Source organism: Salarias fasciatus, chromosome 23 (assembly GCF_902148845.1).
Source record: "Salarias fasciatus chromosome 23, fSalaFa1.1, whole genome shotgun sequence".
Taxonomy (NCBI): Eukaryota; Metazoa; Chordata; class Actinopteri; order Blenniiformes; family Blenniidae; genus Salarias; species Salarias fasciatus.
Window position 1 is genome coordinate 28,397,260 of NC_043766.1, and position 27,038 is coordinate 28,424,297.

The window sequence follows — 27,038 nt, forward strand, 5'->3', positions numbered from 1 at the left end:
CTGTTCTCCGGGTAAAGCGGAGTCAGCGTGCCGACAGCAAAACTGGAGGAGCACCGCCGAAAAACACTGAATCTAAGTAAAATCCTATTAATAATAATGATTAAAATAATAGCGATAATAAGTAATATTATGTGTCATTAAAAACAAAAAATGGAAGCACTTTTCCGTTAATAAATCAAAATTATTTGGCCTTTTGTTACATTTTATAACAATGTCTCCTCTCTTTATTTAAAAAGAATTTTCTCTGAACGTTTGTTAATAAATTCAAATGTGTTTTTCCCTAATATAAAAATTAAAATAAATCCATCAAAAATCAAGATTTTCTCTTCTTGTTTCGTTTCTTTCCCTCCAGAAATCGAAGCTGCAGTAAATCTGAGCTGGCCTACAAAAAAATGTTTCTTCAATAAATAATGTATAATCTCCCTTTTTATACTCCTTTTTTCTGAAATAAAACCTCCACTGCAACAGTCGTTGACAGATTTGGGACAGAACTTTTTATTAAACATTATGAAAACAACAACTTTTGTAAGGTTTTTTTTCCACTTGTTGACACGTCAGGACATCGAATAAATATAGAAATTATATGTACAGATATACATTTACAGCACTGTGCAGAAGCTGTTTTTTCATTCTATTTAGAGCAGTACCCAAAAGGATTTGTTCTCACTTTATCGACAATTATTCGAATTCACAATATCAAAATTAAAGAGACACACTTGAGGACGCCTTTCCCGAGTCAGTTTTACAGAGTGTTTTTCATAAATTAGTCTAAAGGATAATAAATTTGTGGTTTTCGATTTGCGAAATTTGGAACAGGAGTTAAATGTTTCATTTCTGTTGAAAAGATACATTAATGGTGTTCAAATGTTTATTTTTTTTAGCTTTTCCGAGGATTTTTGGCCCAAATTCGAGCATTTCCAGACGCTGCTTCTGCACGCTTCTGCACAATATTGCACATATATCTAGGCTGCAGAAAACACACGAGTTCTGGTTGACAGAATAACGCATCGAGTTGCATCTACTACCAGTCAAGCAGACACGATTAAGACATCGGGCTGCAGAAGAAAACACAGCAAGGCCCGAAATGGAAAATTCAGTCTATAAATATTTAAAGTAAAAAATAGAGAAAGAAAGGAACAAAATTGAGGAAAGAAATATTAAACCTTTTAATTTAATCGTCAGGTTGGTGCATAGAGTTTTAGCAGCGAATGCAGGATTCCTCAAATTTACATCCAGTTTTTTTACGCATCAAAGGTCCTATGAGTAGAAAACAACTTGTCCAGTTTGACCTTTTCTTAGTGCATTATAGGTTCGCCTTTGACTTCACACATGATCAGTATGGAGGAGGATACCATAGACGATTTGCATGCTGTAACATACAAACACTTGTATTAAGACGTTTCGAATAATCCAAGCAACAAAAGCAGGTTCTTAGAAAGAGAGACAGAGAGAGAAGGTAAAATAACACAGTTAACCCATTTCTCTACACATTATGTACACGTGGAAATAAATACAGTCTAAAATCTGGCTCAGATAATCTCTTTTTGTCGTTTTTTTTTCCATTTTAAAACAATAGAAAACTTGATTGAAAATAGTTAAAGACGCATCCATTGTTCGCAGTAAGCAGGTTGGTTTGCATGTTTGTCCTTACACCTTTTCAGATGGGGTGAAAGTGGGAGAAGGGGATGGGGGGCATTTTTTGTGGCTTTTTGCATACCCAGGCCTGTACTGATGGCAGAGAAGGAGGAGGCAGGAGAAGGTGGCATGGGTCATGCTTTCCATACATGTGGAAGGATTGGAGATGACTGGAGGTTACCATACATGTCCTGCATGCAGGGTTGCAAATAGGGATGAGGAACTATTAGAACTTGCATTATTGAAAGGTCTCTGCATCACAAACCACCTCTCTCTCTCTCATACACACAGTCTTTTTGAGATTTTCTGGTGCGTAAAGAGAGGCGGTGTATTGCTTCTTCTGCTTCGATTCTTTCTTTCTTTTCTTTTCTTTTTTTAACAAAACATCATGTTTGCCACAGTTTTAAGACGAATCTGTCTCTCTCTCTCTGATTTAAGACAGTCAAGTCAAATGTCATTTACAACTTGATTTCGAGGTCCCGGGCAGCTTGTTGAAGTCACAGCAGCATGGCCCGATTTGAAAGTTTCTTGCACAGTCTCATCAATCTGTGTCGGGTCAGTCAGTGGGCGTTGCACAGACGTGCGTAAAAGTGTGCCACAAACAGTCCCAGGGGTCCCAAACGAAGTGGCACGTGCAGGTGGTTTAGTAAGACTTGTCTATGTTCTGTTGCGCCAGAGAAAGAAAAAAAAAGTCTGCAGGGCAAGTGATCCCATGTGTCCAACTGACAGGCTGCAGAAGTTTGGGCTGAACACATTTTAAGACTGAAAATGCGCGCACGGAGGAGCCCGCAAAGGTTCGTTCCTGTCGAGAAAATAACTGTAAACAAAACACAAACGCAAAGTACAACTTAATATGACGGGGATGTTCTTGTAAAGGGGGATGGGGTGCAAGTCTGAGTCTATGTTACAAATGGTCAGTCTCTCACATGAAGAACTCGGCCTGTTTCCCAGAGGGATCTCTCGTGCTCGCAGGTCCACCGGCATTGTAGGTCCGGCTGGCCAGCTTCTCGTACTTCTCCTTGTAAAGATCTCTCTCCTTGGCCAGGCGGGCCACGTCCTGCTTCAACTGCTCCACTTGGTTCTGCAGGGTGCACTTCTCGGTCTCCAGCATGTGCCTCTGCTGCACGCGCTTGAAGCGGCAGGACTGCGCGTAGCCCCGGTTCTTCAGGGTGCGCCTCTTCTGCTTCAGGCGGATCACCTCCTCCTTGCTGAAGCCGCGCAGCTGCCGGTTGAGCTCCCGCACCGTCATGCTGACCAGCTGCTCGTCCGAGAAGCGGTCCTCCAGGCGGGCGTGGTGGCCGTGGTGGTGGTGGTGGTGGTGGTGGTGCGCCTGGTGGTGGTGCGCCGCCGAGGCCGCAGACAGATCCTCCCCCACGTACTGCTGCCCACGGAAGCCCTCATAGGCCTGGTGGTGGTGATGGTGATGGTGCGCGTTGCCGATGAGGGCCTCCACCGCGTCCTCCGGGGTCAGGTTGAGCGCCTCCGGGTTGATGTGGTGCTGGTAGCTGGGGATCCAGTACAGGTCCTCCAGCTGCGGCTTGCCCGCGTTGTTGTGATTGTTGTTGCCGCTGCCGTTGTTGCTGCTGCCGCTGCTGTTGACGCCGTTGGCGAGGCCCTGGTTGGGCTGCGCGCCCGGGCTCGGGGCGCAGAAGCTGGGCGAGGAAGGCACGGAGGAGCAGGGTGTGCTGATCGGGGTGGAGGAGAGGGAGCCGGACGGGAGGCGGTGGCAGTAGCGGTCGGCCTCTGGCGGCTCCTTCTTGACCTCAAATTTCATCAGGTCAAAGTCGTTGACGTACTCGATGGCCAGAGGGCTGTTGGGCAGCTCTGCGCTCATGGCAAGGTCGGTGGCCATGTCAGTCCATGCGACGACTCCTGCCCTCACAGCCAAACCGACGGCGGGCAGCCCTCTCGGATACAGATTGCGAAGAGGAATCAAAGCCTGTATGGTGTATATATAGACGCACGCACACGCCGGGTGCGTGGGGGGCTACTGCAGCTGGGTTGGCGGGTGGGTGGAGAAACTTATTAAGGCTGCACGTCCCTAAGACAACTTCTATATATAGTGGCGTGAATATACGTATGCATGTAAATGAACTTGTACACCTGCCAGTTTGCCTCCGCTCGCTGCTCTTGTTGACAACTTATCCCAGGTCAAATGCACGCTTTAATACCAGGAGCCCCCCGGGGCGCTTGAAACTCGAGCCCGGTGAATTTGGAGACACCAACCTGTCTTGTCCTCGCTTCACCTCTGCAGCCCGCTCGCCTCCTTGTGATTTACTGTCCTCGGTTTTGCTCGATCAAGTAACGCGAAAAGATTTTGTCTCCTTCTCCTCGGTGCGTTATAAATATTTTCCAAGCATCCTTCCTCGCCTCTTGCTGTTTACAACTTGATCTCGAGGTCCCAGTGATGAAGTCACCGCAGCATGGCCCGGATTAAAAGTTTCTTGCACAATCTCTTCAAGCTGCGAGCGGGACAGTCAGTTTGCGCTGCGTGCGTAAAAGTGTGCCAAAAACAGTCCAAGCGGTCCCAAAGAAAATGCACGTGCAGATGTTGTCAAAGTTCACATGAACTGGAGATCACATGAACGGTCCCTTGTGTTGGTGGTCAGTCCTGTTGTTTCACTCAAGCAGAATCTACTTTAAAAGCTCTGGTCGGGTTTTGCTAGGTGATATTAGGAATTTCACGCAAAATGTGACAAATTCCGTTTGTTTTTTTAGCTTTTTTGGCTCTAACAGCCCTAACTCTGCCTCTTGCAGCTCAGCAGTGCAAGCACGCAGTGTCACTGAGAGGCTGCAAGGCAATCTGCACTTATATAAAGACGGCGGGCCCCCCCTCCCCAGCGCGCCCCGACCCTCCCACACACGAGGTGTGACGGGCCAATGGGAGGAGATCACAGCCGGCACATTTGCATTCCCCTATAGCAAGAAAAAAAGGAGACTGTACACTGTGGCCAGTCGAGTAGAGCCGAGTACAGCCGAAGGAAGGAGAGAAGCGAGAGAGAGGGTGTGTGTGTGTGTGTGTGTGTGTGTGTGTGTGAGAGAGAGAGAGAGAGAGAGAGAGAGAGAGAGAGAGAGAGAGAGAGAGAGAGAGAGAGAGAGAGAGAGAGAGAGAGAGAGAGAGAGAGAGAGAGAGAGAGAGAGAGAGAGAGAAAGAGACGGAGCTGAGCGCAGGGAGAACAGGTGCAGCAGATCCCCCCCTCTAGTGACCGGGCGAAGGCAACTGCACGGCAGCGGAGCGCGCAGTAAGACGAGCTCTCCGGTGGTTTCTCGGAGGAAAAATGTTTACTTGGAACAGAGAAACACTTTCACAGGTTCCCTTACGTAACGGGGCACGCGCGTTACACGGGAATGAGACTTTACGCGCTGTTTACGCAAATCAGTGGTGCACAAAATACTTCGTTTTTGGATTCCTGAAGGCAGAACCCCTGCGAGCCAAGTGGGAGCCGTACCAACACATGGAAGTTATGAAGAGCCTTTTAATGGCTTAATTACTTTAATAGTAATTGAAAATGGGCATCTCGTTACAGTTACTGCTTTAACTAGAGGGGGAGACAATTTAATTATTAGTGAAAATAAGTACTTTACTACTTTGCAAAATCATTTTTTCATTCTCGGGTTGCTCTTTATTGCCTGTCAGGTGGACTCTGGTTTATTCCAAGTAAAGTTCATATACTTGTGATTGTCGACGGTATAGCCGACTACATGAACTATGATTTTAAACTAACAGCTATAATAAATACTGGCAACTTTAACATAATGTTGCAATTACACACAATAACAGCTAGTTTTCGATTGTGTTTTTACATTCATTTGCACTAAATAGGTATTTTGAAAGCTTTATTTTTATGTATTTATTTTTTTGTTTTCAGACTGCAATTTCTGCTCTTCTATGCGATGCCTTTTCACTGTCGCTCCAGCCACAAACATCATCTCTCCAACACTCTGACCAGAAGTAAGCTCTAATCAGAAATGTCAACATTATTCGCTTAAATTGCAACCGTATAAGTCGAAGAGGGAGGAAGGGGTAAATTTGCACGGACCTTGAACTTTTGGATTGACCGCTCCTCCCGCTATTATAATAATACTGCAACTGAACGCATCAAGCGCGCGCACGCGCGCACGCAGAGAGAGAGAGAGAGAGAGAGAGAGAGAGAGAGAGAGAGAGAGAGAGAGAGAGAGAGAGAGAGAGAGAGAGGGAGAGAGAGAGAGAGAGAGAGAGCGCATCAGACTGACAGGGAACATCTCACCAATCAAGCTCTATCTAAAGCTGTAACTAGAAACTATAACTGCAATAAATTGCTTATTTATAAAGAAATATGTCAAGACAGGTTAAAGCAGTAACTTCAACTGCAGTCCAGTGCTGTCAGTAAAGACACCTATAACTGGGATATTGACTTTAATCAATTAATAAATTTACTTAATTTAAACTGCTATTTATAGCTGTAACGCAGGTATTAATCTTTAGCTTACATTCAAGTAAATCTACTACCATTTAAAGCAGTAAGTAAAGTAGAACTGCAACTACATGTTTCTGTAATTAGTGACACGTAGTAAAGTATTTATAGCAGAAACTGATAATAAAGTACTAACTGTCAGTAACTAGTAAAGTAATTCCACTTGTATTCCAAAAGGTAATAAGCAGCCAAGTTCACATTTTTAATATTTCAACTACTTTTTAGAGCAGCCGATTTATCAAGTTTCAGGAATGCACAAAATTAGAGACTTTCAGAACACTGGTGGGTATAGTGCATGTTTATATTCAAGGAGTCTCATGATGTCCTCTTGCTCTTGGCCCCCGTCTGGCTTGGAGCGGCCCTGTGTGAAAGCCAAAAGTCTTTATTCTCATTCACCAAGGTGCAAAACCGAAGACTTATGAACTATGGGGCTTCGTTAGACACCCTCCCTCTTATTAACTTGATCAAAAACGGCTTATTCAAACCTTTTCCCATCCCGCGGGCCCCTCAGAGGAAGCCAGAGAACGACTCTGACACCAGAAACCACCAAATCTATCAATCAGGGATCGATTTAAGGCCGCGCGCACCTCTGCCAAAGTGGAAAAAAAAAAAAAAATCAATGCGCATTTCCGCGGGAGGGGCGCGTGAGGACGCCGCACGGTGGCTGCGCGCGGGGTTAAGTGTGATTGGATCGTCCTGGTGGGTTTCATTCGCAATTAACCACAAATTGCATCGAGACTCATCTCCGCGCGGACCCTCAGGGGTAATTAAGCGCGGCCGCGTGCGTCTCTGGTGTGGACATAAGTCTTTTTGATTTATTCTGAAGGGAGGGAGGGAGCCAGGAGCAACCCAGCCCACAGCCCGTGTCACCGCACACTGCAAGTTTGACCAAATGCCACTGAACACCGATACCTGCGCTTCACGCGCGCTCTGAACTGTCTCGAGATGACGACACGACGTTTGAGACGAAGCGCGCGCAAGGAGGGAAACCCACGTGAAGTTCACGTGTCGAAGGTATGGATTACGTGAGTTGTTTTGATTTTAATTTTTCTGACTTCACTCGCGGTTTACATGACGTAAATAACCTCTCCAGAAGCCGCAAAAGTATTCAGTCGCTCATTTACAGAAGTAAGAGTGAAGATACTGCAATGTGTGTGGAAAGCACTAAAAAAAAGGTCTGTAAAAGCTCTGGTTCTGAATGTACACGAACCCATAAGTGAAAAGAAACCTTTAACCCTGATGATAAAAAGTTGGTAAAAGTAATCATATTCTTTACTTGTGTAAAAACAAGATGTGGCGTTAAAATAGAACAGAAACAGTTTAAATTATGAAATCTGCTCAAGCACAGAAGAAAAAAATTATTACACAATGATGACCAGATAAGACACACATTTATCCAAAGAAGTTTACTTGTTTGATGAATATGAGCACACACACACACACACACACACACACACACACACACACACCATATATATATTCATTTTCAGTTAAAGAAAGAAATACCAGTGCTGACATGTGCCAAAGTGTGAAGGAGCTCAAGTCCTGAAGTGAAAGTGTGTTTGTTGATGGCACAGAGGAGCTGAAAGTTCACACACTCCATGACCTCTTGAATCCTGGGTGCTTTAGTTACCACTGCATCACTGTTGTTGAGAAAAAAACATAACACCAAAACAAAACACATTTTTATAAGTGAAGACTCACTATTTCTACTTCTGACACACTAGTGGGATCAAAAATGTGTGTGTGTTTTTTAATTTCAGTGCTTTATAAAATGTCACAGCAGTCTCAGTACTTTTCCGTCTCCTGGGTGTTTTCCTCCTGTCCATACTGTCAGAGTCTCTTTTCACACATTGTGACCACATTTTACAACTCTGTGTCTCATTCAGACTAAACATTAACTTTCACTTTACTTCAGGTTCTGAAGTGTGCTCAAGTGTGCTGTAATGTTCTCAGAGTCATTTTCAAACATGAACTGGTAGTTTGAGGTACAGAATGAATTTCTGGGCTTGTCAGCGGGCTTGAAGATCTATCTTTACTTCAGTACTGTCATGTTGTTTACCATGAGCTCTCTACACAAGCAGCTTTGCCTTCTACTTTGAACACCTCTTTCCACTGTTAGCTATAAAAATGTACGTATGTTTTTACTTTTGCAGCCAGTTACATTTCAGAGCCACAACTTTTTCACTTTTACTCTGAAAGTACTGAAACGTACCTATGTATCAGTCGACCTGTTTTTGTACTATTTGTGTTGTGTAAGTATGTGAGTGATTTCAGAGCATCTTTTTTGGTTTTAGAGCATTAAGTACAAATAGTTTCCTTGTTCTTTTTTTTTTTTTTTTTTAATATTTTTCTTGACTATTTATTTTTAACACATTTTCTACACTTGAGACTTCAGTAAATACTGAGATGTCTTTGGGAACTCCTGTGCACCGTTTGGATCGAGCATTACTTTTGATTTCTTCACTCAAGTATCACATCTGGTACTTTTTAACTTTCACTTGAGTAAATGAATCAACTGAGTAATTTATGTTCCACCTAACTGTATTTTTCTCCTCCCAGGTATGGGTGCCTCCGCTGGAGTGGAGACGGAGTCCTTTTGCCTCCTCGGCTGATACCTGAGTGATATATCTGCGCGGGAGGGAAACTGCCTTCCTGCAGAAAAACACAGGTGGCTGTAAGTTTAACTTGGTCAGACGTGGACAGGAACACCTTGCACAGCTGCTGAGCTTAACTTCCAGTCCGAAGTGGGCATGAAATACGCGCCCCCCTCAGCAGCCTCAAATCTGCTGGCATGGATGAAAAGAAGAGTGTGAGATGAAGGGACGGAAATCATATCAGGGTTTTTCAAGTCATTAGGAGATTTTTTTTCCCTTCTTTTTTTTTTTTTTTATCAAATAAGTAGGAGCTGGCCCTCAAACGCCGAGCTAAGCAGTCTGCATTCAGACGGCACATTTAAGAAGATCTGCTGTGGTCCATTCATTGTCAGGGAGAGGGGAGTGTCTGCGGCCGAGGGCTTGAGACATAAATTTTTGAAGTCAGGGTTTTCATTGTGCCTTTGCATATTGGGACTTCGCTTGCGAGCGCACTTCTTCCGACTTAAGCAAAACGGACATCAGCAAGGTGGAGGATCAAGCTTTGTTTGAGCCACTGCAGCCAGCATCCACAGGAGGTGGCTCAGGGTTATCTGAGGCCCCGGCGCTCTTTGTCACCGCCGCTAAGTCAATAATGCGGCCGCAAAGGAATCAGCTTTAATTGTGCAGGAGATGTGTGACATGCACATATGTGTGTGTGTGTGTGTGTGTGCGTGTGTGTGTGTGTGTGTGTGTGTGTGGAGTCGACACAGAGGCTTACTTGTGAGAGCCGGAGTTTGACCACATCCAAGGAGCCTCGCTTGTAAGGAAATCATGTTTGTTCCCCAGAGGGACAGAAAGGCTTTTTTTGGTTTCAAAGATGCAGAAAATGTTACTGGAAGAAGGAAAATATGGGATTCTTATAAAAAGAGGAGTGAAGTTACTTTTTTATCGTAAAAAAAAAAAAAAAATAGGTACATTTCTTTTGTTTAATGTCTCTTCAAAAAGAAGGATAATTATACTTTTCTTCTTTAAAAAAGTTAAAGTGAGATGATTTCACTTATTTTAATTTTAATGAAACTTTTAATCTAACAGTTTTACTTTATATATTCTTGAAACAAGAAATTATTATTTTACGTTCTTTATTCCTCATTTAAAAAATAGCATTTTTATTCTTCATGTAAACAAAAACAGTTGTACTTTCCCACATTTTGAGTGTCACTTTCGTAGTTGTGACCCGGTGGGAGTTTTTGCAGTTCTCTGTCAGTTCTGGAAACATTGTGCTCGTCAGATTAAAGCTGTGTGTGAAAATGTTAATGCTGAATGGTAAAGAACTCTTGAATGTCTTACATGCGTTGTTCTGCGTGAGCGACGCTGAACAAAAAGCCAAGGCTGCAGACTGGAGCAGCTTTAGAAAGGTAGGTTACAAGTCTCCACCTTGTGTGAACAGCAGGAAGAGACGAGTCAGTGTGGAATCAGAGAAAGAAACCATACGACCAGGATCAGTGTCCACCCGCTCTTTTAAATGTCCCGGTTTGATATTTAGATAAACTGAAGTTTAGATAAATTCTAGTGTGAATCTGAAACTGACACACATGTAGACAAGAGGAAAAAAAAAGGCTAAACATGAAGTGTCTTTTTGACGGATACTTGAGTCAGGTGATCACAGTGACGAGTGAAGGTCCCCCTAATGACTAATATATAGATGGAAATCTGTATTATTCTGTTTTATTAAAGCAGATTTATTCAAGCCACGTTGTTTCTGTGCATCTCAGCATATGAACATATGAGAAAACATCTCTGATTACTCTGCAGTGACCTTTTACTTAGTGTTAAGTAAAATGTGTGCCGTCCATGTGCCATCATTGTTTTCCGTTGTGTGAAGCCATTCAGGGTGGACCGCTCCATAGTTGCGAAGAGGATTGTTCTTTATTACTTGTGTGTTGTACTAAACTTCTACTGAATGATTTCCCTTAAAAAGATCGATAACGTAAACTCATTTTTTTATTTGTGTAAGTTCAGCTGGCGTAATTTGCTTTGATGATCTTTATGGAGTTGTTGAAGACTCTGTGTTGGCCTCTAGAGGGCAGCAGAGCCGTCGTCCTTCTCTGTTCAGGCTGAAAATCTCTGAGGAGAGGAAGTGGTTTGTTTCTCCCAGCTTCACCGGGCTCAAACTTCCTGTTATTACCACTCAACAAAACAAAACAAAACAAAACAAAACAAAACAAAACAAAACAAAACAAAACAAAACAAAACAAAACAAAACAAAACCAAGTCTCTGATTCAAAACTTCACACTGAGCGATCAAGAACAACAAACATGATGTTTGGAGGTGAAACTAATCCAATAAATGGCTGAAATGTCACTGAAAGTTACCTCCGCTTAGAACGGCTGTAAATCTGAGTTTTAATCCTGATTTGATCTTTTTTATGTGTGTTTTCGGAGCAAGTTTTCCAAAAGCGACTAACTTGTGTATATTAGCAGTAAGTAATAAGACAAGTCTCTGTGGCGTAGGGATAACATGCAAATTCAACATAGAACGGCGCCCAAGTCCACATTTAAAGTTTGGGTGTTTTTGCAGTAAGGTGAGAATCTTATCCACACCACCGACCGGCATACAGTCATTCCGTTTTTGAGCCCCACAGACTCCTACAACAGTGTTCTTACAAAGTCCGTCTGACACACACACACAAACACACACACACACACACACACACACACACACACAGTCTTGCACAAACACACCATGAAGGATCACAGTTGACCTTTCTTTTTGTCTCTGCGAGTCTCCGTGGACAGATGATTTCTCTCCCTCTGTCTTCTCCCCATCTCGTGCGCTTTTACTAAAAATTGAAATATTGATCTTAATTAGAGTTTGCCGAGCTCAGCAGCTCGCGTTGAGGGTTTTAGACAAGAGGCAGCAGACATCTGTCTAAGGCACTTATGTCTTCAGCGCAGGAGAAGAGCAGCGTGGGGGAGGGAGGGGGGAGGGACGGGGAGGGGGGAAGAACCGCGTGGCGAGAAAAGAAGAGTGATGGCTCCCTGTCTCCAGCCTTTTCTGAGAAACATGTCGAGCTCTCCATCTCTGCTCGCTGCTGTCAATACATCTGTGAGAGAAGCAAGCCGAGAGGTGACACACACACACACACACACACACACACACACACACACACACACACACACACACACACACACACACACACACACACACACACACACACACACACACACACACACACACACGCGCGCGCGCACGCACGCACACGATGCATTCACTGCAGTTCAACCGGCGACAGCATCAACTGAAGTAACCAGCAGGAAGCAGCTGACTGCTCTGAAGTTCTCACCATAAATAAACGTCGAGTGACGGGACGCAGCCTTTAAACGAACGCGTTAAGTGAAAGCATGAAGTCCGACTCGCCGGCGGCGCTCAGGACCGACCTCTGCATGAGGCTCCATCCATTCTGTTAATCATCGGAAACACTCCTGAAGTCTGTGCTGCACAGATTCTCTGTGGTGGTCGGAGTCAAGGGAAGTTTTATAATGCTAAGTTCTAGTTGAAGTGGCTTTGTTGGTGGCTGTGGGTGGATTTGTTCTGCAGCAGCAGGAGAGTTCAGCCACAGTACAGCTTTTATTTAGGAAAATAAAGAATGTTTTATTGATATTGAGAGGTTTTCATGGTATATGTGTGTGTGTGTGTGTGTGTGTGTGAGAACATGCCGTCAACTGGTCATTTCAACACATTAAAATTGAACTCAGTGAGTATTTAACAGTTAAACTGTTTGTCTACGAGGTATTCAGTCCCATCACTGAAACAAGAGCAGATTGTCGGTTTTAAATGGTTTTTGTCTCCCTGAAGCCGAGTCTGTTTCCAGTGATTTAAAGTTGGAGGAGCTGTGGCTCAGTCGGTACAGCAGGAGGTCTTCAAGTCTGAGGTGGGGCTTTGATGCCTCCCCTTGCTTTATATATGTTGAAGTGGAATTAGGAAAGAAAATTGAACCCAAAATTGATCTGACATTAATCTCCTAAATCTGAATTCAAAAACTAATAAACGCACACAAATGGAACACATTACTGTACCTACGAAACATAAACCCTCCCAGCTGTGAGGCCAAAATGCTAACAACTAGACCCCGGTGACAGTTTTCAAAGGTAGGAAGAGCTAAACCAGGCGAGACTAGTCGCCGGCTCATGACACCAAGACATATTTTGGTTGCTGAATGTCTTTAAAGAAGTGGTGTGCCTGCAACTTGGGCTTAAAGAATATGTGATGGACTTCCAAATTTCATGCCTCAAAGCAAGAGTAACCCAGGACGTGCACCTGCACTGTGTAATCGTTATTTCCAGGGAAGTTGTTTGGTAAGGTAGAGCAACGCACTGTATGTGTGTTATGTGTGTCAGAGTTCATGTTTCGTCTCGTGTGTTTCATGTGCTACTCCAACTCTTTTGATTGCTTTTCCTGCCCTGGTGCCTGTCACCTGTGCCTCTGAGTGTGATTGTCGTCAGCTGGTGCCTCAGAATGTGACGGCCTGTCTGTGTGTGTTCACTGCGTCTGTGTGTTCCTGCCTCGGTGTTGCAGTGTTTTCGGCGTCCGTGCTCCCTGTGCCTCACTTCTCAGTGCCCATTGCGGATTTCGCTCCTTTCGAGCGGTGGAAGATTCGGTTTTTCCCATTTTAGTTTCTACAATGAGCTTTATTTCCAACAGAGGCGGCGTTTGGCATTTTGGACCATCCTCCTCCAGCCGGCACCGAATAAATAATAATAATAATAATTATCATAATAATAATAATAATATAGAAAAAAAATTTTAAGAAAAAAGAGTGAACTCATGTCTTACCATTCAGCTTCAAGCATAACGGATGCTGACTCTAATCTTTATAAGTCTGATCTACCGTTTAAACATATTGTCAACTACCAATTCTACACACACACACGCACAGTCTCGTATTTCTATCCTTGTGGGGACCTTCCATTGACTCCCATTCATGTCTAGCCCCTAACCCTGACCCTTACCCTAACCCTAACCCTAACCCACACCACAATAAAGCCTAACCCTAAAGAAATGTTTTTGCACTTTTACTTTTTTCAGTAACAACAACATGGTCAAGAAAACACTGTTTCTCCTACTTAGGACCGGAAAAAGGTCCCCACAAGGCACGTCGTTCCACGTTTTGCTATCCTTGTGGGGACATTTGGCCCCAACAAGGATAGAAATACGAGAACGCACACACACACACACACACACACACACACACACACACACACACACACACACACACACACACACACACACACACACACACACACACACACACACACACACACACACACACACACACACACACACACACACACACTTGCCCAGTCTAACAGTTGTGTTGATTAAAAGTATCAGACACACTTCTTGTGTCACTGCAGTGACCATGTTGTACAAATGAGGTGTAGAAATCCAAGACAAACAATGACTTACACAGAGAGAGTGTTTAGAGTTTTCCTGGGAGGATCCTGTGCTGAGCTGCAGGACACACTCTTCCGAGCATTCTGTCTTTTTTCAACCAAAGAACCCTGACAGCACGGACAAAGAGTCCAGTCGTACACTTATTCATACCGTCACATTCATATCGTCTAAATCTGTGCTTTGTGTATTGTGGTTTCAGACGTTTACTCAGCAATCCAACAGTGATTTAAAGAGCCTAAAACTTTTTTAAAATACATTTTTTTACTTATTCTGTATTTCAGTTCATTCCATTTTTGTCCTCAAAACATTTTCTGTGTTTGATCGTGTTAGAGGAATAAAAAAGAAATGTCTTGTGTTTATATAGTTTTATTAATGAAGAGATAGAAAGCTGATTATTTGTTCGATAAGGGAGAAGATCAGGCTGTCTTGTGTACCATTAAGGTGTCAGAAGCGGTTCCATGGCGTGACAGGTGACCTGGGTATAAAATCCTCTTCTGTCAGGCGATGAAGGCTCAGTCTGAGTTCATCTTCTCACATCCTCCGTTTGACTTCGGTCTCATCTTTGTTTCTGCATTACGCAACGATTGTTGGTGCAAATGACTTCGGTGCCGAGATGTTCAAAACGAATCAAGTGTTCTTTAAAGGAGTTCAGTGTAAATTACGCCAGCTACTGACAGAGAGCTTGGACACGGCTGTATTTCCTCAACAGAACGGCGTTCTTTAACGTGCAAAAAGTCGCTGCAGATGTTCGTTCTTCCACTCTGTAGTGGCGATCGCTCTCTTCCATGTGCTGAGCGGGCAGCATTTCCCCACCTGGACGAATCTTCTTCATATGTAAGGCCAACTGAGCATGCTTGCTAATGTAAAACATAAACACTGAAAGCGACGAGGACAGGCGTGAGACACTCACCTTCACAGAGTTGGTCCCCTACAAGTGAACGTTGACAGACTTCAGTCTCAAATGTTCCACGTTGTGGATATAGAGCTCTAAAATCCTCTGTTAGATTATATGAAATAAACCACACTTCTATTTCTGTTCTCTTCTATGAGACTTAAAAAAACCAAAACACAAGCTTTAAAGAAAGTACACAACATGAAGGCTCTTACACGGTTCAGATCTGTGGTTTAGTTTTTGCTATCGTGCCTGTTTTTACTTATCAGAGAGAAACACACACACATGAAATGAGAAACCAACAGACGCACACAGACAGAGCGTGCTGGGTGAAGTCAGTGTGTGCTCATGTGTCTGGTCTCGGGCCTTTAAAGCGAGAGGCTTCTGTCACCACCTTCTCGTCGACTGCCCTCACAAACACGCTCGGGTCACGTGACGCTCGCAACCCATAAACACCGGAACAACACTGAGCTCAACACGCTGGTGGGGTTGAAAACCTTTATTGCTTCTTTTAGAATATATAAAACTTGATGATAGTAGAACTGGGAACCTGAGTGAAATCGCTGAGAGGGAAAAGGACAGAGGCTCAAACATCCGGTCGTTCTCACCATCAGTCCCGCGACGCGCCGGGGAGTCAGAGACGGGGTTTGATCTGCAGGTTTTTCTCTGCGGGAAGACACAGAAGATGAAGACGAAAAGGAGACGGCTGCAGAAATTACATGACACAAACAGACAGGTTTAAATTGACAAACTGTGGATCCGCTGGAGTGGAACTCACTCAGATCTGCTGCATGTAGAAAAAAAAAAGAAGAAGCAAGAATCTGGCTCAAACGGTGAGTGATGACATCTCAGCTGATGAGTAAACGAGGAAGAGAAGGGGATGGATGAAGGTGTGTGTGTGAGGGCTCCGTCTGGCAGTGATACATTGTACCACAGCTAATTTATGCAAAGTGAAAAGGAGCTTGTTTGGCTGAGCTCCACCTTTAATGAGGCTCTGGGCGGTGCAGAGTGTGAGAGCCGGGAGCAGAGTGTCATTAGTAATACTTAAAGAGCACAAACCCGGGGGCTCCGCGTCGCACAACCGGATATCAGTTTCAGTTTGGGAGGCGAGCACGGGCTCTGCGTCTGGCAGGTTTTACAGCTTCCTGTCTAATGAAGCCACAGCTGGAGCCGGTTCAGATCACTCTGGATCAGTTAACAGAGTTAAGACACTTGAGGTTCAGACTGTAGGGAGGCTTTCTAAACCAGCGAGCTTCTTTTCTGACTCTTCGTACATTCACCCCGACATCTGACGTCTAAGACTGTCTCTCCTGTCGTCTGTGCTTCATCTCTCTCTCTCTCTCTCTCTCTCTCTCTCTCTCTCTCTCTCTCTCTCTCTCTCCTGTCGTCTGTGCTTCATCTCTCTCTTGTCTGTGCTTCATCTCTCTCTCTTGTCTGTGCTTCATCTCTCTCTCTCTTGTCGTCTGTGCTTCATCTCTCTCTCTTGTCTGTGCTTCATCTCTCTCTTGTCTGTGCTTCATCTCTCTCTCCTGTCGTCTGTGCTTCATCTCTCTCTCTTGTCTGTACATTCTCTGGGAAACTGGAGGTCTGATTTGTGCTTCATGCTCCCGTCGAGCCTGCAGCCAGTGGATTAAGTTGCCATCTGATGTCAACTTGTTTGTTTGTCTGTTGATCTTTCTTTCCTTTTCTTACTCCTCTGAGCCCCAACCAGTGTAGTGCTCTGTCAATGCAAAATTGTAGGGCGATTACATTTTACACACACACTTTATTTTTATAAATGTGTGTGTGTGTTTATGTGTGTGTGTCCAGCAGGCAGCGGCAGGTGGATGCTGAATGCTGGTGGTGGAAATGAGGAGTGGGGAAGCAGGGGGAGATGGAGGAATGGGAGGGATCAGAGGCGGCAGCCTCTTTTCTAATCCTCTATCTGTCATGTCTGTCAACAGAGAGCTCAGCTGTGCCTCCATCCGGCCCAAAACCTAAATATTATTATCTCCGTCCTGGGAGCATTATTAGTCGTCCCCTGAGCATCATCACACACACCTCAGATCACTGCTACCAGTCTCCAGCTCAGACTAACCACCACTCTTCAATCCCTGGAATTAAGAGCTGTCCCACTTTTCTCCATCATTCCTGTCAATTACGTCTTTAAGAGCACAGCTGGAAACATCAACCCTGACCAGAAGAGGAAAGTAATGTGACAGAAGACAAAAAACGTGGAATTCCAACTGTATATTGGCAATTAAAAAAAAGAAGAAGAAAAAAAAAAAGGATTTCAAAATGATCAAACCCATTGAGTCAACAACTGGTTTAATTCTGGAACGCCGCTGTTGTATGACATGACACAACCACAGGCCGTTATGGCTGGTTTAAGTTACGCCGAATGTTGCCTTATTTACCTCGCCCTTCCCATGGCTTTGATTGTGGTAGTAGACTCTGTACACATAAACACAGCTGTAGACAAAATCAGCTCATTTGTTATTTATGGTACGTGAATAAACATTTATTAACACTTATCCAGGTAGGAGAAGACTTGCAACAATTCTGTATGGAAAAATAGTTTAATCATGCATCTGTTAAAAAAAGCCACTGGCTATGCCTGGAACTGGAACATATCAGGGTTTTAAAAAGGGTGTTCAATGTATGCAAAGTTGCAGGAAAAAAAAAAAAACAAAACAGGTAAAATGAATTTCAAAGAGAAGGTTTAAAGATTTTTTTTGGGATTGGAATCAGAACACCAAGCTCACATATAAGTGCTTGAATTCCTTTATGATCAGTTCACTCTAACCTGGACGCAGGAAGCTGTTAGCATTAGCAGGTGCTCTGGCCTCTGTGGGGATCACGTCACACTGGGGTGAAATTACTACGACTGATCAAAGAGGTCAAATATTTGTGGATTTCCAGCAAATACTGCTGAATGAAGAAACTATCCAAATGTCACCGATGACTGCCACGGACTCTACTACATCAGCAAACGTCTAATTTCAGGTGGCACTTGTCAACATTTCAGACCAAAGAGTTTTATGTTCAGTTTTAGTTCAAGCCTCATTATTACATGTGAGCAGAACAGAAGAGAATTAAAGACATTTAAGACCTAGTTTTATATTTCCGGGGGAGATATATATCACCATTTAGCTGTGTTTTGGCAGATTCAGGACAAAGACTTATTACAGTAAATTTCCATCTCTCTCTTGTTGCGACTAACTGAACCAATGACGTTTGGTTTTATTTCCTTGTTTGACAGTAAAGTTTGGCCTTTCCTGTCGCCTCAGGTCACTCTGACGCTCCGTGTTTGTTGGGTGACACACTGTATATTCATACCTTTGACTGGCAGAGTGTCTGGTGCATCCGCCTCCTCTGGAGAGCTGGAAAGGGAGATGTAGGATGGCAGGGCCAGAGAGCTCCTTTTGGGCGTCCCCTGAGCTGCCTGAGAGTCCTCTGGTATCATGACTGACAGATGAGGCCTATGAGAGAGGGAAAAAAGTGTAGCCAAGATCAACAATGACCAAAGTCATATTAGTCCGGCGATGATTTGTATCGGTACTAATTGGCGCGACTGTCATTAATCTGTGTTTCTGACCTCTCTACAGGCTCCCTGCGGGCTTTCTTGGCTGGAGGAGTGAAGCTGCTGCTGCTGCATTTGACTCGCTGGCGGTGCTGCAGCTTACAGCGGGACCCTCGAGGACACGAGCCGGACTTTGAGAAATCCGGACACACCAGAGTGTGCTTCTTCTTACACTGGATGTGAAAGACACACACATGCATGCACAGTTTCTGCGTCATCGTCGGGACGTTCCACTGACGTACATTCATCTTCTGCAGGCCCTCTGTAAACTCAGTACTGCTAATTGCCCGATCCTAAAACAAGTCAGCGAAACACGCATGGATTTCCCTTGTGAGGACGTCTGCTTTGGTCCACTCTGTCACATGAGTCCTGCAAACCAGTTTCATTCCCCAGCAGCGTATGAGGGCTTGTACATACTCAAGACACTGAAACACACATGCAGACATACACAAACACACACACAAGAGAAAAGCATGCGGACACAAAACAGTATGAACGTTTAATTTGCAAATAATCGATCTGTTCAAGAAATGGATTTCATTCTGTTCTCTAAGTGATATGTGAGATGGGAACATCTGTGTACATAAATGTCAAACTATCCTGATTACAAACAAATAAACAAACAAACAAACAAACAAACAAACCATAGTAAACTCACTCTGGTCTATAGGACAGCAATGACAACGAATACTAAAAGAGTCAAAGGTTTCCGTTGTGTGGTTCAAATCAAGGATGTGAAAACAGAATTTCCCTCATTTTAAAAGAGTTGATTAGTCATTATCCGAGTAACACAAACAGTTTCATGAACACGCACATTGTTTCCTGTTACTAATACTACTAATTACTAATCCTGAAAGAAAGCTCTGGGGTTGGGGGGCGTGTTCTGAGACGTGGTCGTCGACTGTCACAACTCACTGGACTTACGAGACATGAGTTCATGCAGTAAAAGTGCGGCCCACCTCCTGATTAGGTACTTAATTCGATACTCCTTTGTAAGTTAATACGCTTAAAGGACCGTGTTTCTGTCACCCTCTTTTTTAACGTGCAAGTTGAGCAAGTGGGTCACAGTTAGTGTCATTCTGGGGAGCGCTGTGCATGAGAGAGCGAGCTTTCACATGTTTGCAAGTGAGTGTGTATGACAGTGTAATACGGGTGTAAATTGGTAGCTTCATTCTCCACGAGACCCGATCCCTCCCACCTGTCAGAAAAGCTAATTATATTCACTGTGGGCTGCAGGCTGCAAGGAGTGTGTGTGTGTGTGTGTGTGTGTGTCTATGTTTGTCTCTGTGTCTGTATCTGTGTCTATGTGTGTGTGTGTGTGTGTGTGTGTGTGTGTGTGTGTGTGTGTGTGTGTGTGTGTGTGTGTGTGTGTGTGTGTGTGTGTGTGTGTGTGTGTGTGTGTTAGGGTAGAAGGGGTCTGCAGATCGATTTTCCAGGAACACTGTGGACTCTTGTTCAACCCTCTGTGGAGCCCAGCAGTCCTGACTGGCTGCCATCGGAGCCCCTCTCGCCGCCCTCACACCCATGTTCCTGCACCCCTGGGTGCCAGGGCGGCCTGGGATCAGCTCGTTGTCAAATGTTTCAGTGGATCATCTTATAGGGCTGTGGTTTTCACACGAGGTTTCCCTCAACAAATCAGGTCTGCCCGCTGGAGTCTGCCACGACATTTTATTTCTGGTGCAGGACATCACCGGTGAACCTGGAGGGCTCGGGTCTGATGTAACCTGTCAGATGTGCCGTTGCAGGTCAGTCCTCTCCCACTCAATCAAGTCTGTGATGAACTTCAGCACTCATTCCACCTGAGGCACAAACCATTCCTTCTATAATTTCAACTGATAACACTCTCTTATGTCTTTCAGTTAAACAGTCATCTTCACAGCAATGCCGAGAACTGGACTCCCTTCACTCTGAGCTTTCAATTTGTTGAACAATGGAAATCAACATCAGCATATAAAAGACACACAAGCATAATTCAGTAGAGATAAAATAGTTGCAATGATCTGAGCATTTTCAATAGGGGCCTTGCACTTTCCTACTCAGACCCGAGTTAGATGCCTCCGACTCAGACAAAAGGCGGGGGACTGAAGGGATCTTTCCTGCTGGGCCTTTTCCCTGTACATAAATGTCACTACAACAACTGCTTGACTCATTTATCTGCACAGGACACACTGGTGGAGAGTGGAGATGATTGGCAGGATATCCTTGTTATTTTCGGGTACTGGAGTACATCTAGAGTTACCTGATTCATTGGAGACTGACACTGAGTACAGAGATTTACAACCATACCCATGTTTATGAAAGCCATGTTGCCAGGCTGAAACTGTTGGAATCACACATTATGAAGAACAACATCAGTATGTCAGCTGAAGGGTTGAGTTCCTTGCAAGGCAACAATCAAAATTGGTCTGGGTGTACGTATGAGTGTGTGAATGAAAAACTCCTACCAAAGTCTGCAAAGTTGGACATAAATGGTTGAGATTAAATGCATGGATATTAGAGTCCAGGCTTGGAGCGAGCATGTTCTTCTTCTGCCTGTCACGTGAAAAGTCAAGATCATGAGCAGAAAACACCATCCTGACAAAATGAAACCATCATTGGTCTCTCCATAAAGGCAAAGATCCCAAAGCAGTCCTAAAAGTACACTAATGCTTGGTTGAGAAAAAGATCCTGGAAGGCGAGGTCTCTTCTCAGTCCGTCACTTCCTCAGTCAGATTTAGGCAGTTCAGTGTGCAGGCCATCATGCATAACACAGCTTCAGACTTTTGCATACGAAGATGTGTGAAGATACGTGATGTGTATTAAAACAGTCAAATATTTCTGGTTGTCAAAAGTTTTCATTGTCTTTCCACAGTCTTTTGACGTTGAGGGGATTCAACGTGTCTAATTGCAACTGTAAACAACACAACGGGTTTTGAAGACAACTGTCGCACAGTTGGCAGAGAGCAATGTAACAAGTTACTTAACTACTGAGAGTGTCAGAGAAAGTATCTGCAAAGCTGAGTCCCCTTCCCACAGCTCCATCAGCATACATCCTCATTTTCAAAGAAAGACAGAGAGAGAGGAGCAGAGGGGGGGAAGAAATGGGAGGAGAAAGCTAAAGTGGACAGAACATCTTTATCCCACACCAAGTTAACAATTTTCCACTTGATTTAAGGAATGCCGGGACGTCTCTGGGGCCTATTAGAGAGCTCTCTGCTGGGCCAAAACCAGGAGGAGTCAGCACATTTACCGAGAGACAGAGAGAGAGAGAGAGAGAGAGAGAGAGAGAGAGAGAAAAAAGAAGCAAGAAAGGAGGGAGGAAGGTAGATGGAAAAGACAGTAAAATTGAAAAAAGGAACCTCACATGCATTTACAACTTGGGCATTAAGCCAACACTCATCGAGAGCGACTCACGGCGAGTGCAAGCGAACAATAAATGAGCACAGGTTGATGGATTATGAAGATTACAGGGTGAAAAGATTGAGAAAACTGTAGTTCGGAGAATTTGGGGTGTGATCCTATCAACATTAAAACGTCTTAATTCATTCGAATGAGACCACAGCGGGACTGTCAATCACTGTCAGATTGACTCTAGAAAGTCGAACATTAAAGCTCTCATCTCATCTTGCTCCAATTGGATTTCATCACTCATCCTTCATCAAATAACATCGTGGTTCCCAACTTGGGATCGACAGTCATCCTTTGAGGCAAAGGTGGAGCTTCTGGCACAAAAAATTAAGGAACCTAATCATCTTGACTGGACTTGCACAAACTGTGTTTTATCATAAAAGCACTGCGCCACTGAAACGTTCACATACAAGGCAGCCTTTTCAGAGCTTTGACTGATGAATGAGTCTCACTCAGATGTAACTCAGTTTTTTAGGTCTGTATGCCGCAATGGTCCACACTCCACCTTCCATAGTGTGTGTGTGTGGTTGTTTGATGAGTCCAAGCTTGTCTGTAATCCTTACATCAAAGTTTTACATTAACACACAGACAAAAAAACAGTGTGGGCGCTCAACAGGACTCCCAGTGGAGCTTGGATACAAAATGGACATGATGCACATAAAGAAGCATCCTGAGTGTAAAACACAGTGAGAGGCTAAAATAAAGACAGACAGCACAAATTACCAGGTGTCTGGTAGAGGGTGTGGCCTTTTCTTCAGGAATAGCGTGACACGCTGGTATTTGGCCAAATATCAGATCATTCAGTAGTTTTTCACAAACAGGCTGAAGGGTTCAAAGCGAAGAAGACAGGAGGAGCCAATGAAAGCCAGCCGTTCACAAGCTGGAGACGGTGGTTACCGGTATAAATCCCTGGTTACTGATAGGTCAATGTTCAATGAAAGAGAAGGTGAAACAGGTAAAAGCTGGTCTAAGTGACTGTCGTGGGTGAAAGAACAAAAAGGACAATTAGGGAAGTGAAGACAGTTCTCAGCTGGGATGAGGCAGGATGGGACGAGGAGGAGGAGGAGGAGGAGGAGGAGGAGGAGGAGGAGGAGGAGGAGGAGGAGGATGGAGGCGAGGAGCCGACTTAACCCCTGAGCTGCTGGAGTGTCTGCCTGCCTGGCTCATAGTGCCACCCTCAGCAGTTTTCCCATCTATAATTACTGCCTGCTATCCATCATAGAGCCGCTGGAGCCTCACAGCGCAGCGCTCCATAAACACACATGCTCGGGCACAAACAGCCACACATGGGGGGGGGGGAAAAAAATCACAGACCTAAGCACTTCAGCTAATAGAATAAATATTAATATCCCTTTTGTTTTCTATATCCTCATTTCCCCGTGCGCTATTTAAATGAGGTCTGACAGTGTGAAAAAGCATCTGTTTCACACTCGTCGCTCAGAAACAAACGGAGAAGACGAGGGGGGAAAGGGGAGCGAGAGGGGGGAGACAAAGGGAGGCTGGGAGACAGGGGCGGAGGAGACGGGAGCAGAGGGTGTACGTAAGGTGGGCATGAGGACAGTGAGTGACTGTGTGTGTGTGTGCGGGGGGCGCAGAGTGGACTCGAGTGTCTTGAGTCATGTGTAGGTGGGTCTCGGTTACCCATCAGGCCCTCAATGTGTCACTCAGACACTACAGTTATGCCATTATGGACCACCACCCGCCGCAGCTGTTCCTGCCTGTGTGTCACTGTGTACATGTGTATGTGGGGAGGGTGGAGGGGGAGGATTGGTTACCAAACTACTTATTTACCTAAGCCTCAGTTTAACTCCAGTGGAACTTTATACATGTTATACATTGCGACTGTATGTTCAGATAAAGAGCGCAGCTTAAAGGAGGAACTTTGCGAGCAGATCGCGGCCTCAGCGGAGCGCTAAATCAAACTCTGTTCAGACAGAAGCGACACGAAGGCCAAAAAAATGATGGCAGCGTATCACCGTCCATCATTTCAGTTTATCCAGTCGGACTGACAAAGTGGTACAAGTCAAACACGTGCAGGCAGGTTATCGGAGGCGATCAAAGATCTTCAGCCGAGCGGCGTCCACAGCTTGGCGGTGACCTGAGCTGAACGCTGGTTTGATGCACAAGACTTCAGAACTCTAAAAAAGAGCTACATTCTGGGCTTTTTTTTAAAAAAGCGTATACTTTTTTCTTTTTTTTTGGATGTGCAACATGATATCTGTGCGACTATCATCACATTTGTGCATACACTGATTTGTATTCATGTCAATGTGTATTTGTGTGTGTGTGTGTGTATACACAATTACGTCCATATATAAATAGGTTCATATGACAGTAATACAGTTTGTCCACCTCTGTTCTTTGCATGTATACTGAGATGTGCATGCACCGGCTAGGACCTGTAATTGTCACTATCCTCGCCCTGCACCTCAGAGGAGCCTTGCAGAAGGACGTCTCTATCGCAGAGGATTTTTCTTTTCGGCTGTCAATGCAGACAGGCTTGATCCCTCTAATCAAACTGCGTGCCATTTTGTTTGTACTGTAACTTTGCTATACTGCAATCAATTCATAAAGCTACGTAGTGCTGTGAAAGGAAGTAGTGATTACAAACTAAAAAAAGGACAGAAAATGGATCGGAAAGTGACAAAAAAAAGTTTGCAAGTCTGGACTGACGGCGAGGAAAAGACATGCAAGAAACAAATTTGGCAAATTGTTATTACTGTACAAATTGAGGCAGTGAAGCAGCCTGCCTGAAATAGTGGGGAACACAGAGATGTTTACAGGTTCTTGTAGGCACATAGAAAAAGAATAAAGTGAAATGTACAGGTACATGGATATGTGTGTGTATACATCTGTGTGTGTATAAGATATGATTTGAGTGTTGACCTGTATGTACTGAGACATATGAGACCCTTCAAATGTCTCTGTCTCCATCACAGATGGGATTCTCACTTGGCTCTTTTTAATCACTCTTCCCATGACAGTTTCCATGATTCTGATTTTCTTTATGTCAACTGGCAGGTCACTCATTTAGTGCGCTTAAAAAAAAAAAAAAAAAAAATTGCATGTATTCCTTTCTAATATCCTGAAAATTGAAAGAAAGCTGGCATAAATCACAACTTTCTGAGTTCCTTTCACTGGAAGTAAGGGACCGAGTTTAACTCTCCCAAAACGAGCCCACTTCATAACCCCTTCCGCCAAACTTGATTAGATTCTCATCAGATTATCAGAGAGAGAAGTGAGACTGGTCCCTCCAGAGAACAGTTCTCCACCGTTCTAGAGTCCAGTGGTGTTGTGCTTTACGCCACTGTATCTGGCGCTCTGCGTTGTGCAACTTGGACCCAGCTGGACACGAGCGGCCTCCGGTCACTGCACCACACTGGAATTCACTGAGCTCCCGAGAGCGACGCCATTCTTTCACAAATGTTTGTAGAAATAGTCTGAACGCTGAGCTGCTTGATTTCATACAGCTGTGGCCATAGAAGTGATTGGAACACCGGAATTCAATGATTTGGTTTGTTCCAAAGCTATTTTCAAGCAGAGTCTCTCTACATTTCATTACTACTGTTAATTATTATGCAACAACAGAAATACAACGGAAACTCTTGTGGTTTTTCTTGGTAGATTTCTGTGTGAGCTGACAATGAAGATCACACATCACTTTATAGGGCAAATGTATTTTATGTGCCTCTGTGTGTTTTTACCTTCTCTCCCTCGGGACAGTAGCCTTTCACAAAGTCCTCACACACTTCAGCCTTGTGGGACACGTACACATGACTGTAAGGACAATCACTGTTGTTGCAGATGCCTTTTAGGAAGTAGGAGCACACGGGCATCTGGAAAAAAAGAGAAAAGTTACGTTCACCTGAGGAACCGCTGCGAGTCTCACACACAACGATCACAAATCCACATTCCATCAACAACCGAATAGTGTGACTTTTCAAGCTCAAACAGTAACGTGACTTCATTTAAAGAGTTTGCTTGTTCAGTCGGTTCCATTTGAACAGTAACAGTTTATTCCAGTTTGTCTTTTTGTGGTTTATCTGGACTTTCCATTCTGATGATGGCCAGATTCACTGATAACAGCTGTTTGGACACACTGAGAGAAAACCACACAAGCTTATGAACACCACTCTTAATTATAAAATATTAAACATAAAATTAATTATGAAATAGTGTTGTCAGTTTTAATTGCATTAACTGTGATTAATTGATTGAAGGCTGTCAACGATTAATTTTCTAAAATTGCAATTAATCACATAATTAGGGTTAGGGCTAGCAATTGTGCCAAAAAAAAGAAAACTCATTTTACTGTCATTGAGATAATGTTTTTTTCATCTCTGTGCAGTCCAGGTGATTTACGAGGATTAGATTTTTCTTCTGAAGCTTGAAAATGTTCCAAATCCTCATGTGGCCGATAATGTTCTGTACTGATCAACACCAAAAGAGGAAATGGGCCTGTAGCATCTCAACTTGAGAAGGGTGGATGGTTCAATTCCACATTGGTGAGCATTTTCTGATGCAACACTGCTCCATTTCAGTCAAAAGATTTAGATAAAGACATTTTGCGTATTAAATTGGTAATTTTATGTGTTGATGTCAATTGTACAAATTATGCGATTAATCACAAATAACTGTGGTCAGAGTTGTGATTAATTAGTTAAAACATTTTAATCGCTTGACTGCACTAGTCTATGTGGTCTTTCTAAATTACATGATAAGCCCCTAAAAAAGGGCAAAAAGTCAATAAACAGTTTAAATTAAGAAGTCATGGACTGAAAAACACTTTGTAGCACTTCCAAAGTTTCACAAACACGATCGTGGTTTGTGCATCAGGAGTGTATGTGAGTGCATCACTGAGAAACTTAACTGAATGTAAATGACAGCAACAACAATAGAGAGAGGAGAAGCGAGAAGTGGCGTTGAAAGCTTGATGTTACATGGGTTCACATGACTTTGTAAACAGACATGCGGCTCTAAAACCACACCGCCATCCTGTGCGCTTCAGATGTGTCCGGTGCGCCAAGCGATTTGTCACACTGAGCAGCTAAATGACCTTAATTGCAGTTGACAGCAG

General features: G+C 43.9%; 2 protein-coding genes across 2 annotated transcripts in view; both read right to left on the reverse strand.

The window, feature by feature from the left end:
• Positions 1-471: 471 nt before the first annotated feature.
• Positions 472-4,270, reverse strand: mafaa (MAF bZIP transcription factor Aa). Its single transcript, XM_030083065.1, has one exon. The coding sequence runs from the start codon at positions 3,485-3,487 to the stop codon at positions 2,558-2,560; it is 930 nt and encodes a 309-aa protein (XP_029938925.1). The 5' UTR covers positions 3,488-4,270; the 3' UTR covers positions 472-2,557.
• Positions 4,271-15,504: 11,234 nt separating this feature from the next.
• The window catches only part of zc3h3 (zinc finger CCCH-type containing 3), a 77,068-nt gene continuing 65,534 nt past the window's right edge, over positions 15,505-27,038 (reverse strand). Inside the window, exons 9-12 of the mRNA XM_030083064.1 lie at positions 25,666-25,797; positions 18,590-18,747; positions 18,331-18,473; positions 15,505-15,678 (exon numbers count right to left, since the gene is read on the reverse strand). Coding sequence (XP_029938924.1) covers positions 15,647-15,678; positions 18,331-18,473; positions 18,590-18,747; positions 25,666-25,797 — 465 coding nt within the window. The 3' untranslated portion in view covers positions 15,505-15,646. The remainder of the gene's footprint in view (positions 15,679-18,330; positions 18,474-18,589; positions 18,748-25,665; positions 25,798-27,038) is intronic.